This window comes from Urocitellus parryii, chromosome 9, assembly GCF_045843805.1.
Source record: "Urocitellus parryii isolate mUroPar1 chromosome 9, mUroPar1.hap1, whole genome shotgun sequence".
Taxonomy (NCBI): Eukaryota; Metazoa; Chordata; class Mammalia; order Rodentia; family Sciuridae; genus Urocitellus; species Urocitellus parryii.
In genome coordinates, this window is record NC_135539.1 from 15,083,510 (window position 1) to 15,104,190 (window position 20,681).

Genomic DNA, 20,681 nt, shown 5'->3' on the forward strand with positions numbered 1-20,681 from the left:
CTGTCCTAGGAGTTGTCATTTTCCATATCCTCCTGAAGGACCTGGGAATGGGATACTCCTTGAACATTTATGAGGAAGAGTGACTAGTGTGGGAGGAGGCTACATTTCAGAGTAAACAGAAGCCAGGGAGTCATTTCTTTGAGAGGAACCCAAAGACAGTCTCCATGGTATATTTTTTTTGACCTCCCATGAAGTTCCTCTTAGATTCACTATCGGTATGCTTACAAAGTTATAATTAAGTCTGCTCTGATGTAAATCTGAATGTTCCTGGAGCTATTTTTAGGAGTACTATTCTCTCTCTTTACTGAATGGATGGTGTTCCAGGAAGTTAGTGTCATGTGATAGGGATAATTTTGAAGTAATTGAAAGTCTGGGTTTTAGTACCGGTGCTGCTAGTTACTTTGTACTCTTGGATTTATCAGTTAATCTCTCTGGGCTTCAGTATTCTCTAAACCCTAATTTGGGGATACTCGGACAGATGATCTCTGAAATTTCTTCCAGCTCTAAATTGTCTAATGTTATGACTGCTTTGGGCCAGGAGCGCCTCTGGAATAGGAGCAGTTCTCATCTGCTGCAGGGCTTGCTTCTTTCTTGTCATTGTGTTTAGGTGAACCTTTTCTATGACCCAATTAGGGTCATTATTATTCAGCTTTTTTGTTAAAGTGCTTTTACAGATAATTCTGCACTAGTTTCCTGCCCACACAAACTACTTGACCTACAAAATTCGTTTGACTTTTATTCAGTTTTTCTGTATCACTTGTCTTAAGCCAGTTTAGTCCTACAAATGAAACATGGAGGTTATTCGTTTAGGTGAAATAAATTTGTTTCTTCTGCCAGATTCATAAGAGAAAAAACAATAAGTCCCCAGTGTGCTCTACTGAATTTCTCCACAGGGGTGTCTCATGATACCCTATAGATATTATAATTTTAATTCCATTTTAGCTCTCTAGACTTTTAGTCTTATTTCTTTGGCATACTCTTAATTCAATTTAGATTCAGATTAGTATATGCTTAAATTCATGTATGACTGGAAAATTTCACAGTGTGTAACATAAATGTAAATAACCTTTAATGTGTAATAAATACTCTTGAAACATTTTAGAAATTTAAAATATAAAACAAATGCTTGCCAGGCACAGTGGCACACATCTTTAATTCCAGCGTCTCTGGAAGTTGAGACAAGAGGATCATGAATTCAAAGCCAGCCTCAGCATAAGTGAGACGCTAAGCAACTCAGTGAGACCCTGTATCTAAATAAAATACAAATCAGGGCTGGGGATGTGGCTCAATGGTCAAGTGCCCCTGAGTTCAATTCCCAGTACATTAAAAAAAATTTAAAAAAAGAAAAGCTTTTAAATTTTCAGGCAAAATTGTATTAATTATCTACACTCAAATAAAAATGAAAAACATGAGAGTTCTCAACTCCATTCCCCAATGCACTTTCAATCCTACTCAACCAGAATAGGCTACTCACAGCAGTATGACAAATACCCTTTCGCATGGTTTCCGCACATTGTATGGGACAGGTTAAATTTCTCTTTTATTAGTTCTTCCTGCATTATGTGTTAAGAGCTTCCAAATGATTGGCAGAGTCATAGTGAAAACTATAATACTATGTTGTACTTGTCAGTAAAGAAAATTTTCAAATAGGGATTCACTGCTAGTGTTTACTGTCTTCATAGTGAGCTAGGATGGAAGAAATAGAAAGCAGACACAAGAAAGGACAAGAAGACTAACTTTAAAACCCTTGTGCTAAAGTTCCTCACCCACCTAAAGCCAGTTCCTTCTAGGCCTGTCACTCCCAAGGCAGCTCTATCCCCCAGGTCTGTCATTCCAGAATTTCTAGGAAATATACAAATCTTCATTCTCAATCTTAAAAGATACTGAAAGTTCACCCACTTGGGAAAATTGCCATGTCCACTGCTAATTAGCCCATGGATACATCTGTTTTTAGAACAGATTGAGCAAAGAGAGATGCAAATCCTGTAATATTGGGTACTTTCCCAGTGTAATCTATTGATCAGATAATGGAGATGATGTCAACCTAAGGATCCTGAGAATTGTCAGACCACCTTAAATTATTTAGTGATCACCAGACTGATATCATTCCCACAGCTGCCCCAGATTGAGTTTCCTTTAAAAGAAGAACCCAAACTATGAGCACTGAATAATTGTTACTTTTTTTTTTTTTTTTTTGGAAAAGGAATTAGATAAATTCTGGTTTTGGTTTTTAAAAGAGTGTGTGTGGAGAACCTCATTGTTATACAGAACACATATATGATGTTGTAATGAGAAAAAAAAGTGTGTCACATTAGATTGGATAGAGAGAAAGGATGGGAGAGAAGGGGAAGAGTAGGGAGGATAGGAAGGACAGCAGAATAGAATAGACAATGATTGATGTATGTACATTCCATGTATGTATTATATATCAAAATGCATTCTACTGTCATGTATGACTAAAAAAAATAAATAAAAATTTTTAAAAAAGAGTGTGTGTGTGTGTGTGTGTGTGTGTGTGTACACAGAGCAGTAGGGGATATCCTAATTTAACACAGTAGTCCATTCATGAAACTCAGTTTAAAATAAAAAGGGTGACATTTGACGGCTGCTAAGGCTGCTAGTCACACAATATATCAGGACATTACTCCCCTGTCCAACTGCTTTGTTGTATCAAACAGACTGAAGATGACACACAGGTAAAAGTGCACCTCACTCTTGAGGTGGTTTTCCTACATAAATTGTCTTTGCTTTTTACTGACTCGAGCTTAAATTCATTCCTGTTAACATTTGTTAAGAACCTCATTCATCCTGAGTTGAGATTTCCCTCTCGAGGAACTCCTTTGAACAACTCCTTGAACTCCTCTAGTGACCACAGGTTCAGAACCAAGGCCAGTTTAGAAACTGAAGGCTGATAAAATGAATTATAAACGGGGAAGGGGGCAGGAATGTTGGGCATGACTTAAGCGACAGTAGAATATTCTGTGACCTCTGAACTGCAGTCCTCAAAAATTACTGGTAAGAGTTATCTTTTGTAAAAGAGGAAACATCTAGGAAACTGTAAGGAAAAAGAAAATCTAACTTAAAGATTAATGATCAATGTTTTTATTTGCTATCTAAATAAAACATTACATTAGCAAATCTTTTTTTTTACACAAAGGAATTTTATTCAGTCATAAAGAAAAAGGAAATTATGTCTTTCATGGTAAGTGAAACAAACCAAACTCAGAAGGTTAGGAGTCATATATATTTTCTCTCATATGTGGAAGCTAGAGAGGAAAAAAAGCAAAGAAAGGTGGGAGTAAGAGATCTCTTAAAAATCAAAGGGAAATCAGCAGAGGAAAGGTACTAGAGGTTGGGAGGGGTAAGGAGGGCGGGGAGGTGGGGGAATGCTGAGGAGTGATATTGGCCAAATTATATTGTTATATTGTAACATATTGTTATATTGCTAAATATAAATCCCATCATTATGTACAACAATAATGCCCCAATAAAAAATGTGGGGGAAAAAAGGAACCATGCTATGAAGTCTGCCTAAATAAGACAAATTCTTGAGCATTACAAACATACATATAGAAACTTGAATCAATTAAATAGGAAGATTATGGTGCCGATAATTCTAATGATACTGTGTTATGTATACACAAAGGCAGACAAGAGATATTTTATTTAATGAAAGCTATGCCAAGATCACTAGAAAGCTTTAGGCAAAGAAGTTACTAGGAGAGTCTTCTCTTAAAGGGATAAAGTTAATGATATTCTTTATTTTACTTAAAAATTTTAAGGATAATTTGAGATTTTATTTAACCTGAGAATTTATAGTACAAATTTTTTCTTATAATTAAATGAAAACATACAATCTATGCTGAAATTTATTGATAAAAACAAGAAACATATTTTACTTGCATTAAGCCATTCATGTTAAATAAGGCTTAAAACATGTAACTTACAATAGCTGAGATCCAACCACTAGGAATACAGAGGCTTTAAATGGAACTCCTCAGGCCCCAGCAACACTATGTTGTTGATAAGGTTGGAAGGAGCCCCAAGGCCTAGTGAAATGGCTGGAAGCAGAGGGTAGAGAAACCTGGAAGGAAAACTAACCATCTGGATGAAACATCTATATAACTTTGATGAGAAGGCCTAGAAAATTCTGAAATTCTGGGCAATCTGGCTCTGAGAAATAGCATTCAAAACTATTAAGGGCCATTTGTGCACTGTGATAATAAGTTACAAGTAAGTCCACTTCTTCCCTCTGGAGATAACTTACGACACTGGTAATGGTGGGAAGAGCAAACACTTCTTGTCTTAACCAGACAGATTTCCTCCATCACTGTAAAACTCCAATTATAAAGAGAATGTCATAAGGACAAATCATTAAAAACTTGATCATCAAGATATCTCTGAAGTCAAAACAAAGAGCTGAGAACAACTGCAATACCATCTGGCAAATGATGCACGAAGTCCTTGATTACTGAGACCAAGAAGTTGTACATTTTCTTTTCCATGGTAAATCCTCAAAGCCTCAGACGTAGAACCCACAATATATGATGATAAGATCTCATTTGAAATGGCACTCATCCAACCCCAGTTGATAGGCCAGGTTCTGTAGGCCTCGTACCTTCTCCATCAAATTAGCTGTAGTGAGACTTCCCAATTCTTTCAACATGTCAATGTCATCCCGTTCTATTTCAGCCATCCATTTGGGTGGAAAGCTAGTAATAGGACTTTTGAAGGAAGCTGCAAATTCAGCAACACCTGGTAATTGTTCTGGCCAAAGATCTGGTGAGGCAAGGTCAAGTTTTTCAAAACTTAGCAAAGATGCTTCCAAATCTGTCCTGTCTGTGGGAGACGCCATCTTCCAACCCATGTCACAGCAAATCATTCTTAATCCCAAGGTTCTAGCATTGCTATTCCTATAAAATTCATCCTCAGAGCTTTTATTTCAGCAAGTCCAAATTTGCCTTGTGAGTCATCTTCATCCTGTTTGATACATCGAAGCAAATGGACAGAGGAGTAATGACCTGAGTAAGTTTTATAACTACCAGCATTAGCAACCATCAAATACCACCCTTTTTTATTTTGAACTGAATTTCATGAATAAACTACTGTGTTAAATTAAGCTATGTCCTATTGCTTTGTGTACACAGACATTTTTATAATCAAAACAAGAATTTATCTATTCCCTTTTCCAAAATCATATAGTAATTACTCAGTGTTTATAGTTCCATTTGCTTTACAGGTATTATCACATTATCCCATTTAATTCTCACAAACCTAAATGAAAGGTGGTATTTTTCTGTTGAAGCAGGCTTGGAAAAAGATAATGAAACTTGCCCAAGGTAGTGGCAGATCTGAGATTAAAGTTGTGACCTGTTGAGTTTAACTTTCTCAGTGGTGGAGCAAGGGCAAAATATGTTCCTCCATAAAAGTAGCAAAATTGGTAGCAAAAATTGTCAAATCAACTTTTTTAGGGCTCTGGAAATTAAAGACTAGCACCAACTCAAAAAAGCATTTGTTCAAGAAAATCACCTGAGTTTCAGTAAGTACAATTTAAAATGGTTTGTGACATTTTAAATTGTGCTCATCCTACCTGCCATCTTCCTGAAAACCTGTAGCCTTATAACTTTAGTAGCTATAAAACAGCAGCCTAGCAACAATTGAGAGAGCGTAGGGTTTGGTACTGTTTCAAGATTCATCCCCAGAGAATAAGTACCATTTTGATTTGTCTGGCAACTTACTATACATCTCCATTTTCAGAGTTTATTTGATCAGATGCAGAGCTTCCTCTTTCTTATCCCTTGGGGCATTTGTTAAAAAAAAAAAAAAATTAGCAGCCCATTGTTTCACATTGCAGATATACCTAAGGCATTGTTACCAGTTGAGAGTAAAACAATGCTGGGGGGAAAAACAATAAAAGACCCATAGAAGTCTTTGAAAAATACACAATATAATATATAACTTCACTTTCAACTTCAGCTTAAAATTACAATACACTCAAATAACAGGGAAATACCGCCTATACACAGGAAAAATAAAAGCAGTCAGTAAAAATGTTCCTGGGGAAGCCCAGACATGAACTTACCTGATGAAGATTGAAATCAGTATTATAAATATGTTCCAAAAATAAAGGAAACCATGTAGAAAGAGTAAAAGTACTTTCTTAGCACACATAGACTATTAATAAAGAAATTTTATTTTAAAAAATAAAATAGAGGGCTGTGATTGTGGCTCAGTGGTAGAGCACTTGCCTAGCACGGGTGAGGCATTGGGTTTGATCCTCAGCACCACGTAATAAATAAATAAATAAAGTCCATCTACAACTAAAAAGATATTAAAGTAATAAATTCTGGAGCTCAAATTCAATAGCTGAAATGAAATTTGGCAGAAGAATAGATCAGCAAACTGAAAGACACATTAGTTGATTATCCAACCAGAGGAACAGGAAAAAAAATAATGTAAAATGAACAGGGTGTAAGACACATGGGACATTATCAGGTATACCAAATACACATAATGAAAATTACACAAAGGCAGACAAGAGCTACTTTATTTAATGAAAGCTATGCCAAGATTTTGATTTGTCTGGCAACTCACTATACATCTCCATTTTCAGAGAAGAGAGAGGGAAAGAAGAGAGACTTTGAAGAAATAGTATCCCCCCCACCAAAAAAAAACCCTCAAATTTTGATTAAAAAATTTTAATTACACATTGAATAATTTTTAGCTCCAAGTAGGATAAGATTTAAATACTTCACATCTAGACATAATAATCAAACAATAGAAAGAATGTTGAAAATAGCAGAAAAAAAACCAGTAAATTCTCATGTACAGATGATCCTTAATACTATTAATAATTGGCTCATCTAAAATTGTGACCCTGGGTGCTGGGGTTGTGGCTCAGCGGCAGAGCGCTTGCCTTGCACATGTGAGGCACTGGGTTCTATCTCTCAGCACCACATAAAAATGAATACACAAAATAAAGATATTGTGTCCATGTATAACTAAAAAATATTTAAAACAAAAAAAACCTGTGACCCCATTGGGCAGTGGAATGGCAAATTCAGGTGTTGCAAGAAAAACTAGCAACTAAGAATTCTATACCTAGCAAAACTATCCTTCAAAATTAAAGGAGAAATTAAGACATTCCACAAGAAACAGAAAAGAAAAATCTGTTACAGGCATACCTGTCCTGTAAGAAATACTAAAAGGTGTCGATTTTGAATTGGAAGGTAGTAGCATTTTTATTCCATAGAAGGGAATAAAGAGTACTAGTAAAGGCGATTACCTAGGTAAATATAAAAGTTGAAATGTATTTTTGTTCGTAACTCTTAAATTAGATAATTATTTGGTGTTGATAAGTTTATAATGTATATAGATATAATTTGATAATAGTACAAAGGCAAGTGAAGAAATGGAGCTACATTGGAACAGAGTTTTTGATATACTATTGAACTTGATAGTAATCTATACTAGATTTTTTTGGTTTCTTTGGGATAAATTTCACCATTTTAAAATGTACAATTCAGTGGTTTTTAGCAGATTCATAATATTATACAACAATCACCAATATCTAATTCTGAAATATTTGTATTATCTCACGAAATAGAAGCCCTATATATCCAATTCCTACTTCCCTGTCTCTTGCCAAATATTAATTTACTTTCTGTCTTTTAGGATTTGCCTACTCTGGGCATTTAATCTAAATGGAATCATACTATATGTAGCCTTTTATGTCTGGCTTCTTTCACATAGTATCATGCTTCCAAGGTTTATCTATGTTGTTAAATATATATAATTATATATCTGCAGCATATATCTATGCACTTCACTTTTTGAATTGCTGAGAAGTACTCCATTATATGAATACATCACATTTTGTTTAACATTTTATCAACTGATGGATATTTGGGGATTGTTTTCACTTTGGGGCTATTATGAATCAAACATTCATGTGGGGTTTTTTGGTTTGTTTTTGTGGTTTTGCTTGTTTGGTTTTTTTCAGTACTAGGGATTGAACCCAGGGCCTCACTTGTGCTAGTCAAGCACTCTACCACTGAACTGCATCCTCAGACCTCATGTGCAAGTTTTTGGGTAAAGAGATACATTCTGTTTCGACTCCCAATTGTGAGTGCACTGCAGTGCAGTTTAATTCCTACACTACGCACTTGGAGTTAATGCAGACCCCTGAAGTTGAAAGCTCTGTCCTCCAGTTCAGACACTGCTGTAAGTTCAGGGGATCCCAGGTTACCTGGTTCCCAGCACCCCCTCAGGTTTGATAAAGAGACAGCTGTAGTACTTTAATAGGAACTGTGGAAGCACAGAGGACAAACACTCAACCGAGAATGAGGGGGTAAATGCTTGTCAAGGCAGACATCTCAGAAGTGACTTCTAAGCTGCAACTAGAATTTTGAGTCAGTAGCCGAGAATTTGGGAGTATCTTAGGAAGAGGGAAAGAGTATACAAAGACTGTTGGGAGAGTGGAGGAGTAGATAGATTGCTGGATAGATATGGGTTAAAAAAATAAGGATTTGAGCATTAAATGTGAAAAGTAATTAAAGGAGAGGCTAATGAAAGCAAAATTAATATCCAGACCTCTGTAGGCCATTTTAAAGCGTTTGGATTTACAGGGGAGAGTGTGTATAGAAGATCCAGGACCAAGAGAGGTCCCTGTAAAACACCACATATTAATGAATGAAGGAGGGCTGGGGCCATGTCTATGATAAAAGAGAGGAGAAACTAAAGAAGCTGAAGGAAAACCCATAGAATGTGAAAAGGATTACCAAAGCCAAAGAAAATGTGTTGAAGAAGACAAGGCCTTGGAAGTATCTGTGAGCTGGCAGTGTGGAGCAAGGGCCGTTACAGGGAGGTGGTTGGGCAAAAGCCAAGCTGTAGCGAGATGAAGAGCAAAATAGCCTCTATACAGAGGGGAGTAGGGCAGGAGATCTTGACCAGGCTGTGGGCAAGGGAGGCTAGGCAGAGCAAGACAGACTGCAGGATGCTGCTGGAGGATGACCTGGCATAGTGGGATAGTTTTGGGTTATGATGGAGAGACATAAGTATATTCAAATGTTTTTGAGATCCTGAAGTGGATTCATAAGCAAAAGAAACCAGTAAATTGGGCAAGATCTCAAAGTGAGAAAGACTGGGATCCAAAACACAAGGAAGAATCAATAGGATGAAAGGCAGGTAAATTCACAAGTTTGATACTGGACAGCTAAGGAATTGCCGTCTGATGACCTCTTTTTTTCTGAGTAGTAGACACTGGTACCTACTGAATGTGAGAGAGGTTCTGATATTGGAGATCAGGAGAGAGTGCAGGAGACTTGGAACAGCCCCAACACAGGAGGGGAGACTACTGAATTAGGGAAACCTAATTAGCTACTGGGCAGTGGTTATAGCCCTGAGATTAAAATTTGAGGTGGCATCCCTCTACTCTGATATATGTTTTTCTCCATTAGCATTCAACAGCCTGGAGGTAAGTGCAAGAAAAGGGAGACATTTTATAATCTCTAGGAGTCTAGGCTGGACAATAAGAAAGAATCGATGAGGATAAAGCATAGGGTTCTGTGACTAGAAGTGCTAGGAGAGAGTGTAACAGGTGGAAATAACAAGAAGACGACATGGTTGCTATAGCAGACACTAGTACTTGGTCTCAGCCTCTTACATTACTCAGGTTGTCAGACACTGTGTGTGGTTCATTATAAAGTTCTTTTGTTTCGCCTGTCTACTCTTTGAACCAGTTCGTTATTTATAAATACCTTTGTCCTAAGATAGAATGCAAAATCATAGCAGATAAAAATCTATCACTGCAAGCTGTTTCTGGAGGAAACGATTATGTAAAGTTTTAAAGTTACCTTTAGGCTATTATTTTCTGTGCTTCTGCATCTAGTCACTCAAAAGTTTCCTATCCTCTCCTGTCCCCAATTCTGCTGATTCTTCAGCCAAACTGTCACTACAACATGAAACTTTATAATTTCTGTTAAATTGGAGTACCGTCCCTTGCTTAAATACCATTGCTCTTGGGAGGGGCAGGATGTTAAGCGTTTATCAATCATTAAGATATTTGTAGTAAAGCATTTGTTTGGTCTGTGTAAGCGACAAGATAGCTTGCCAAGAACAGATTTTTATATCTGCCAAGAGAAGGTAGAGCCAGAGATCCCCATCAGTGGCAGGGTTTGGGCAGATCAGATCACAAAACATAGAACGGACAGGGAGCTCCTGCGAGGAATAGAACACTGAGTAGTGGGAAAACTTAAAGGAGACATGAGAAAAGACAATTGTAATTTTATTATTTTTTAATTTTTAAAATTTTGGTGCTGGGGATGAACCTAGGGCTTCGAGCATGCTGAACACTGAACACATGCTGTGTTGCTGAGCTATACCCTGAACCCAATCACAAATTTTAACTTCATCCCTTTTGCTTGGGTCCAACCCTATATGGGGAATCCCTCTGTGGCCAGGTTGGCAAGTCCTTCACAGGATTTGCCCTTGACAGGTTCTGGTAGGCATATGCTTCTGCTTTATAATCCCTAGGTTACAGATTTTCGGTGACACTGCTTTTCATGCACTGATAACATGCCTTATAATCATTCTCGCTGTGCCAGCAGGCATGCTTAGACTGGCTGTGCTAAGTCATTTCAGCAGTGTCTACTATAGATGATGAGTGTCAAAAGCCACTTTAGTTAAAATGCCCCACTTAATGACTCATTATGACTTTCCCTTTTGTATGTGATGATACACAGGTGAGATCCTGTGAGGCACGTGTGGTTGTGGGGTGGGTTCCTAGTTTGGTTTCCTTTTTTCTATTGCTTATAAGACTTTTATTTGGCTGGATTGGTTACCTAGGAAACTGCTGCTGGGCAAAGATAGATTGGTTGTTTGAGGAAAGGAATTACAGGCTCCTTCCAGAGGCAAAAAAAAAAAAAAAATTGTTGGATAAAACAAAAGTTAGCTTGTGCTTACCAAGTATTCTTCAAGAAACCACACTGAGTAACCTAATCAGTGTAAAGCCACCAAATACTTTTTAAAGCCAGTCTCATGCCCACTTCCGCCTGCCATTTTGAGGTTCCAGTGAAGTAGAAGGTGAAGTAACCTCCTCTGAAAAGTTCATATCCTATTTGGGATAAAACAAAGGTACCTTTGGGGATAGGGGTGTGTAGCTCAGTGGTAGAGCACATGCTTAGTGGGAGGTTCTGGGTTCCATCCCCAGCACCCTTCAAAAAATAAGCAGCAGGGATTGGAGTTGTAGCTCAGTGGTAGAGCACTTGCCTAGCATGTGTGAGGCACTGGGTTCAATTCTTAGCACTGCATATAAATAAATGAATAAAGGCCCATCAATATCCATCAAAATATTTAAAAAATTATTTAAAATATAAGTAGCAGCAGCAGCCTTTTAAAATCAAGTACATGTCTGTGATACAGACTAATGTGTTAAGAGAATTTGGAGGAAGTATAATTGACTTGACTATCTCCTGCCCGTAGATTCAAATCTGTCACTTAACTATGAAAATTTGAAACTATCATGAGTTCAAAACCAGCCTCAGCAACTTAGCAAGGCTGTAAGCAATTTTGCAAGATCCTGTCTCAAAATAAAAAAGAGCTGAGGATATAACTTAGTGGTTAAGCATCCCTGGGGGTAAAATCTCTGATGCTCCCTCCTTCCCACCAAAAAAAGACCTGGTGAAAATTTGGTTACTAACAGTACCTGAATTTTTAAAATGTAATGGTAGTGACACAATTACCCTTACAGAATCCTCCAATTAATTATCCAGGGAAAATATATGACTACGGCATAAGTTTTATTGACTTAGACTCTCACTCTAGAAAATGAATTTTAACAATACTGTTGACAGACCTCTGTTTACTCTGTTTGTAATATATTTAAGAGACATCTGTTTTCACCAAGAATGTGACAGCATATTAGTTCTGGAATCTCTGATTACTACAATAGTGCCAAGCATAAGAGAGACACTCAGAAATACTATCTGCATTTGGTGCTAGGGACTGAACCCAAGGACTAAAGCATGCTAAGCACATGCTCTACCACTGAGCTACACCACCAGCTCACAATAAAATATTTCTGTATTGATTTTCATATACACAGTATACCTGCTGATTGTCAATTAGAATTAATTTTCCTTTCTTCAGAACAGAGCTGCTGAATTCTAGTCTTCATTTGTTGTGATAAGGAATTTTATAAATATAGGAGCATAGTCAGCTTTTTTTAAAGGCTAAACATCTCTCAGGATATTTCCAGTTAGTCTGTAGAAAGTATAGCAGTAACTTTCATTTTTTTACTTGTTCTGTTTATATTCATTTGGTGTGCCATGCAAGGCAGGAGAGTAAAAGCAGTTTTAAGGAAGCTCAGTGGTCAGCAGACATACAAGGTTAAGTTCAATTTCATCCTTAATCCTGCTCACTTTTGTCCATAGCCGGAATAAGAGAGGCAACATAGGATACTAAGAAATATTTTTAAGAAGAGATATTTTAGTTATGATTTACTGGACCTACAGCTTTTAATATTTACCGACCACAAATAATTCTCTTGTGAATCTAGCCAGGTGCAGTTGTACATGCTTGTTATCTCAACCACTTGCGAAACTGAGGCAGGAGGATTTTAAGTTCAAGGCCAGCCTCAGCAGCTTAGTGAAACCTTCCTCAAACAAAAAGGACTGAGGGTACGGCCCAGTGATAAAGAACCAAAAAAAAAAAAAAAAAAAAAAAAGGAAATCTAATAATTTCAGTAGATATGTAGAGTTACTAATATATGTTAAATTGTGAACAAAGTTGCTTCTCCACAATACTGTACTTTGTCAGAGGATCTTTCATTGCCTTTAGTTTATTCTTATAGCAATTACAGCTTTTTAAAATGGAACAATGAGTACAAGAGAATAATTTGTTAGAAGTCTTTTTTTTTTTTCCAGGAATAGTTTCTTATTAGGAGTTCTGAGGCACTGCTGCAAATTTCTTCCTTCTAAAATTACAATAAAATGTTTTATTATAGTAAAGACATTTCTTTTCCCCAAGTAATCTTTGCTTGGAAACTTTTTAGTGCTTCAGTTTACAGACAGTCGTGCAACTCTCCTGGTGCCTACTTATTCCTGCCCCATCCCTTCTTCTGGTTTCAAACAATTACCAGGAGACTTCAAAAGGTAGCAATAATATCAAAATATTTTCACTCGACAAGCTTCTTTTGGGCCTATGACATCACTCAGCTCCAAGTATCTGGGGCATTGTGGATGGCATTATTGTGAAGGTTTGCTTTCTTTGTCCCTTGACTGTCTCCATCCTGCCTGTGATAATTACAGTGTTGTTTGCACCAGTGCAGGGATCATTAGGTGGGCCTAATTATTAGATGATTTGGAAGGAAAGTACAAATTGATTATCTGCTTCCACTCAAGTTATAGTCAGATAAAGTTAGCATTAAATGGGGGGAGGCCTTCAATTTTAAGAGCAGAACTGATTTCTTGCTTCATTTTCTTTCAACACATTGCTTTATTTCTAAAAATGTATCAGTGGCAAAACTTAAGTTGCACAACAATTCAGGAGCCACTTGTCAAAAGAAACGAACTTTATTTTTAGAACACACACACCAAACCACACAGCTCCTCAGGAAAAAACCTTCAGAGCCCAACTGCCACCACCAGCTTCCCACAAGCCTCTCCACCTCCCCCACTCCTCCTGCTCTTGAGGCTGATTGGCTGGGTCCCATGGGCAGAGCCAAAAAAAGTCCCCCAGTGAGCAGCTCCGTGGTCTGAAAGGGCGGGGAAACAGCCCAATGAGCATCACCGCAGAGGAGCCAATCAGTTGGCAGCTAGAAGTTTGCTGGGCCGCTGTGAGCCAATCATCAGCTGGCAGCTGGAAGTTTGCTGGGGCCCCTTTCGGCTGTGGCTCTCAACACTTAAGTTGCCCAAAGCACCTTCCACCAACAGCCCCACCTACCACCCATGCATCTACACATAGCTCTAGCCCCCTCTGCTTCTCCTGGAAGCTTCCAGGAGTGTAACTGACTGCCCTTCTAAAAGACAAGTGTAATGATATTGAGGTCAATGTGTTCATTTTGAGAAAACAATGTGACCAAAAAAGAATCCTTGCCTGCCCCACCCCATGCAGAAATCTATTGTGTTTTCTACTGGCTCTAGAAATTTCTGCCCTTGATTTTTTGGTAACTGTTTTACCATTTGCAGTTGTTCTTCAAAGGGGGAAACAGCAGTTTTTATTCAGAAGTAACATTTTAATCATTATCCTTGTGAGGAAAAGGAGTAAAGGTTACTCTTGCACCTTCCTGGATTTCTGTAGTTAATTCACCCCAGATTTGATAGGGTTCCTGGGTTTGACATGAGATGGAAAAAGAGTACTTGATATCTTACAAAACTTACTTTCATTTTATCTATCTATCTGTCTGTCTGTCTGTCTATCTATCTATCTGGGTAGTGCTAGGAATTGAACCCAGGGCCTTGTGCATGCTAGGCAAGTACTCTACAACTGAGCTATAACCCTAGCCCCCACTTTCATGTTATTTAAATAAGGAGGAGGACACTTTAAAAATTACCTTCATAATGAGTCTTTATTCTTTTATTCTTCTCCTTTTTCTTTTTAGTACTGGGATCAAACCTAGATCCTTGTGCATGATAGGCAAGCACTCTACCACTGAGCTACATCCCTAACCCTCTTTGTTCTTTTCTGTTAAGCATGCCAGTAATAGTTTGACAATATGAATATGTATACATTGTTTAAAAATTGATGAGCTGGATCCTTTGACTTTGATATATATTATCACTTTGAATATTTAATCCATTATTTAATTTTATTTATATATTATGATTAAACATATTAGTATTTTTTCCTCAACCAAAATAAAGTAATATGCAATGAGTCTTGAAACTGGGGATAGAAAAATTTCAGTTCTTTTTGCTAGTATGCAAGCTCCATAGGAGAGGGACCTCATCTATATCGATCACTCTTTTTTCCTGAGAGCCTAGGGCAGTGCCTTATACATGTACTCAGAAAATTGTTGAATGAATGACAGAACAAGCTACAAAAACTTCGGCAAAGTTTTTCAATTTGGGGTTTTTTGTTTGTTTGTTTGTATGTCAAGCCGGGCATGTCTACATTATGAATGACTAGGGAATTAAGTACTTGGGTGACATATTCAGAGATATATGTCTGTATGTAGAGATATATGTTTCTGTAATTAATTCACCCAAAGGACCAAAGGGTGGGAGAAGGGAATATCCCCTGCTTACCAGACCCACTAACGTATCCCCACCTTTTGCATCTTCCCAGGAGCACTCACTGTGGGGCTAGTGCGACAGTGTCAAACAATCCATGGACGAGACCGGACGTGCATCCCTCCTCGGCTGCCCCCAGAGTGGGTCACCACACTGTTTTTTATCATCATGGGAATCATTTCATTGACTGTCACATGTGGTTTGCTGGTGGCTTCCCACTGGCGAAGAGAAGCTACAAAATATGCTCGGTGGATAGCATTCACTGGAAGTAAGTAGCCTGTGCTTACTAAGTTGTCTAGAAGGTGTGCACAGTAGTATTTTTATGAAGATAATCAAGAATCAATAATAAGGACTCAGTAATCATCAGAGAGCAACACTTGCATATGGCCTTGAGACAGATTCTCCACAGTCCTATCAGTTCTTCAAAACTCTTACAACAAGACCAGGACATCCACAACTTTAATTGCCTTGTATGCAACGCAAGTTTGATGAATCTTATTTTTGTTTACATGTGACATAAGTATTCCAGGTCTGTGACTCAGAGCTACCAAAGCTTGAGTCTTTTCCTCTTGATGGTTTTGGTATCTTCTATCAAAATAAAGATAAATCTAGAAGAACTATAAAAACATAGACTAGATAAAAGTGGTTATTTGCTATTTAATATCATTGAATTTCTGCTGTGTATTGTATAACCATTGGAAAATCAGCACATTTGGTTATTTATGATTGTTTACCAACATTTCTTACTCTATTAAGCTATGCCCATTGGTGTGATAAAATTATATATTATACATTCTCTTATACTTTGAAAAATTGGTTTTATTTCAAAACACATCAGAGGCTTATCCCAAGTTGAAAACAAATGCACAAAGAAAAGTTACTTCTATAATTTTGCTTTCTTATTTCTTTCCCTCTAAAGCATGTTTGCACTCCAGGAGACATTTGGCAATGCCTAAAAATACTTTTGATAGTCACAACTAGGGGGTGCTGCTGGCATCTAGTGTGTAGAGACCAAGATGCTGCTAAACTACAAACCTACAGGACAGCACCCCCAGCTACAGAGAATTCTCTAGCCCCAAATGGCAGCAGTCCCACTATTGAGAAAACCTGCCTTAAAGAAATGGGATGGCAATACCTGTGCCAAACATTGATACTTCACTTCTAATTCAGTGTCTTAAAATCATCTCAGGTTTGTATAAGTTTCTAAAAATGTCTGTTAAAACTGCTCATTTCATGTTATATCATTATTTAGAACTAGGGTGATTAGAGTAAGAGATAATCTCAAGGATCCCTATTCATGGTAAAACTCAGTTAAAACTATCTTTAAGGCTGTAGGATAGTGATATTCCTTCATTTCTCTGTTTCTCCCTAACTTTTGGTGAAACTTTCTCTTTATTTTTCTGGCTTTGTTTTTTATTTTAGTCTTTCCACTCTCCACTGCCCTTAATTTTAGATGTAGATCAAGCAAATTGCCTTTGACATTAAAAAAATTTTAAAAACCCAAAAGCTTCTCCACTCTTGTTAATCAATGTGACACAATTCAAAGAGACCTCCAGAGATAGTTCTTGTCTAAGAGTAAGGGCCAGAAGCAGTTGTGGAGATCAGGCTGCTGAAATTTAAAATTTAAAATTTAAATTTCATTTTTAAGTTTGAAAATATTTATGAGGAATTTAAAGAGAAGACAGGGTTCTTTTGTTTGTTTGTTTGTTTTTTGTGTTTTCCTCAAAGATAGAACCATTTATGCAGATAGAATTCACTCTTTGGGAGTAAAATAATACCAAAGAAAGGTTTAGTTTCAGCAGTTAGTTGAAAGTTGGGAGGATATATGCTCAGAATACCAAAAATCTAAACTATAATTTAGAAAAGTTGTATGAAGCAAAGAAAGCACTAATATGCTCACATGAGCTATTAGTTTGCCTGATGTAAATGTAAGATTATGTTTATTTTTTACTGCCTTCCGGCAGAGAATATTTAAGTATGTGTAGTTATTCCCCAATGCAATGAATCTTTTTTAGTTAAATAATCTAACTTTTTGAAATTATATATGCACATGCTACATAATTCAGTCAGTGAAAGGGTAACCGAGTGAAGTTTTTTGTCCTGTCACTCAGGGACCTGGTAACCTCTTTCCTGGAGGTGATCACTGTTACCAGTTTGTGAATTTTCCTACTAGAAGCATTCTGTACATAGAAACATACATGCATGTGTGTGTGTTCTTTACATATATATTTATATAAAAATGTTCACACACTATACTATACTTCTGGTTTTTAGTTTAATAGATCTTGGGAGTTATTTTCCTTTAAGTGGGTATAGAGCTGCCTTGCTCTTCTTACCTTCCTTTAATGCATTTTTTTCCAGTAGCGGAGCTAGTGAGCTGGGGTGGCAGTTCTGAGAGGAATTGGGCTCCCCCTAGTGTTCCCTTGCAGCCATTGTGGACGTACTTTATCTCTAATGTATGTACTTCTATTCCAGTGAAGGCTGTAGTTTTTATAATAATGGAAGGTTAACACTTTCTGATGCCTGTGTGCAGTGAGGATGTATGTCTCCTCACATGATGAGCCCCACATGATGAGCCTTGCTTGAGGGCAAGAAAAACAAAGATAGTCCTCCTCTTCAAGTCTGATACTGCTCTTTCCTTTGCTGCCCTGATTTACCACCTCAACTCTCAGGATCCCTGATTTCTCATTCCCACCACCAGAGATTCTATGCCTTGGAAGATATGAAATTATGTCTTCATAAGCTTTAGGTGATAGATATTATCAGTGTTAATAATAATGTTAAGATTTAAGTAACTTCAAAGTTCTTAGTAGCTTAAAAAAAATTCATCAATTTACATTAAAGCTGGTCCCCAGGCATTATAAGGAACCTGATTCATAGGATTGAAAACCAAGGTTCAATTGAATAGGAGTTCATTGCTTCCTTAAAATTTTATTAAGTTTCTGTAGTAATTTGGAAAATTTTAACTCTTGAAAATGCTAAATTCTGCCGGTAGCCATTAAATGAGTACTTATAAGGGTAAATTTTGATTTTAAAGTGGAAAATGGAAAAGATAGGCATGAAGTTGCAACGTTAGTTGAAACAACAAATTTAATATGTAGATCTCTGAAGCACTTTTCTTCTAAATTGTGTGTTTCTTGAGTTAGTCAACATTAAGGAAAAAAAATGTTTTTAAAACAATTGTCCTGCTGTTTTTTACTAGATTATGTATAGATACCTAGATTGTGGTTGCATTTTATTCACCAAACTAGTAGGCCATAAGAAGCATTATAAATTGATGACAGATAACAGTGGTAAGTGGGCATTGACAGCATTAGTAGTTATTTATTGTTAACAGTACAACAAAAAGACCAAGAACTCTAATAAAAGTTAATGCCTGAATTGTTCAGTTGTTCTGTAGTAGGTATCATAATGCATGAAGTTTAATTATGTAATATTTTTTGGTGTAGTCATTTACCCAAGTTGAAATAATCTTATTTATACAATATAAAATTATCTACCCAAGTGGTACAAAGCAGAGTGCTGGTGTGTTTCTTAAGTGGTATATTACTTAAGCAAATGCTACTTTTTAATATATATTCTTGGAGATATCCCATCCAGGAAAAGATTCCTAATTGGTTTTTTAAGGACTCATGAAATTCTGTTCCCTCCCCACATACTTAGACAAGCATTCCTGGATGATATATTTATCCAGGGCACTCTCAGTATTCTGGCAATAGGTTTAACTTGGAAAAGGTTTCTTGTTTAGTTAATAATAGAAAGCTTTCTGCCAGATTTTAGTTTATTTTTTGGAACTTTGTCCATGATAGAGATAACCACGCTGACAATTTGATAATCATCCCAAAGATCTGATGTTCTTTTACTAGCTGATTGAAAATCAGAATAAGATAAATGGTACTTATTTTTATGTACCTTATCTCCAGTTCCTTCTAATACCTCAAGGAGCAGAGAGTTGGCAGAATAATAACTGGAATGATAATAGTATGTAATGTTTATTCAGTATATCCTGTTAACCTGACACTGGCCAGGGGCTTGAAGTTATTTTATTTGTCCTTCTGATACTTCCCTCTATTTCAGAAGGAAAGCAGAGACCTAAGATTGCATAGTTGGTAGGTAGTAGGGTCAGAACTTAGGCTAGCCAGTTAATTAGTAGTTTAAATAGATAAGAACAGGATATTGAGTACTTAGTAAGTTTGGAGAGTATCCATCTTATTTCTGGTAATTCAGAATCATCCTAATATACTTTCATAAAGGGCTAACTCAGCTTTTGCTGTATTTGATAAATGGTCCATGTTATTAATAGGTTTGACCTTGTTATCAATCTATAATTCCTATAAACTTTTTTTGTGCCAAATTTTCATTGTTTTTATAATCACCAAACCATGTTACTAATGTTGTGTTTTGGTTTGTTTTACAGTGATCCTTTTCTGTATGGCTGCCCTAATATTTCCAATAGGATTTTACATCAATGAAGTCGGAGGTCAACCTTATAAATTACCCAACAACACAGTAGTTGGGTCATCATATGTACTTTTTGTCTTATCAATTTTCTTTACAATAGTAGGACTTCTATTTGCTGGCAAAGTTTGTTTACCAGGCTGATGAATGTCTAAACTGCTTGACTCTATTATTTTTTATTTTATTTTATTTTTTATTTTTATTTTTAGAGGGTGGGAGGACAAAGACAAGGCATCTGAGCAGTCCTCTCATAGGAAAATGCTTAGGTGAAACTGATGCTGAAAAGGAAAAAATGCTTTGATTTGTTCTCACTATGCACTTTGGATTAAAAAAAAAAATTGAGAGCCTTTCCATAACCAAATACAGACAATAATGACTAAATCTCCTGAGCATATTCAGGCAGTCAGTCTGCACTGTGATAGCAACCTAGTGAAGGAGAATGCTTTACACTGAAAAGCATGTGGCCCTTTGTGACTCTGTTGTTCCGTTTTTAACGTCTAATGATTCATTTGAGAAAAAAAGTTTAAGTATTTATGAATCATGGTGGACCAGAGGGATGCAAAAGAAGTTCATGTGGGGCTGGCCTCACCTCCTAAGAAATTAGTGTTCACAACTTCCTTGTAATGGTATGAGCCTTTGGCACCAGAGCGGATTACCGTTGCATTACTGCACCGAGAAGCCAATAGATCAAAATGTGTTTGCTAAAATGTATGTAAAAATTCTGAAATTCCCTAATCTCTATGTACAAAAAGAAAAGGAAAAAAAATCAAAACACTAAGAGACATGTTGTTTGGGGTGGGTGGGTGGGGAAAATCTTCCTTATATTTATATAAATATATATATAATATATATATTTTGCTGATGCAGTATACAGTGTGTATATATGTGTGTGTGTGTGTATGTGTGTGTAAATTTATATATGCACACATGCAAACAGTTCCTGGAAGAGAACTCTGAATGCTTTGCTAGCAAACACTGTGGTGTGCAAACCTA

General features: G+C 36.8%; 1 protein-coding gene across 1 annotated transcript in view; it reads left to right on the plus strand.

Moving 5' to 3' along the window:
• Window positions 1-20,466, plus strand: part of Mosmo (modulator of smoothened) — a 57,660-nt gene extending 37,194 nt beyond the window's left edge. The window contains exons 2-3 of the mRNA XM_026392129.2: window positions 15,286-15,498; window positions 19,648-20,466. Coding sequence (XP_026247914.1) covers window positions 15,286-15,498; window positions 19,648-19,832 — 398 coding nt within the window. The 3' untranslated portion in view covers window positions 19,833-20,466. The remainder of the gene's footprint in view (window positions 1-15,285; window positions 15,499-19,647) is intronic.
• The last annotated feature ends 215 nt before the right edge of the window (window positions 20,467-20,681 follow it).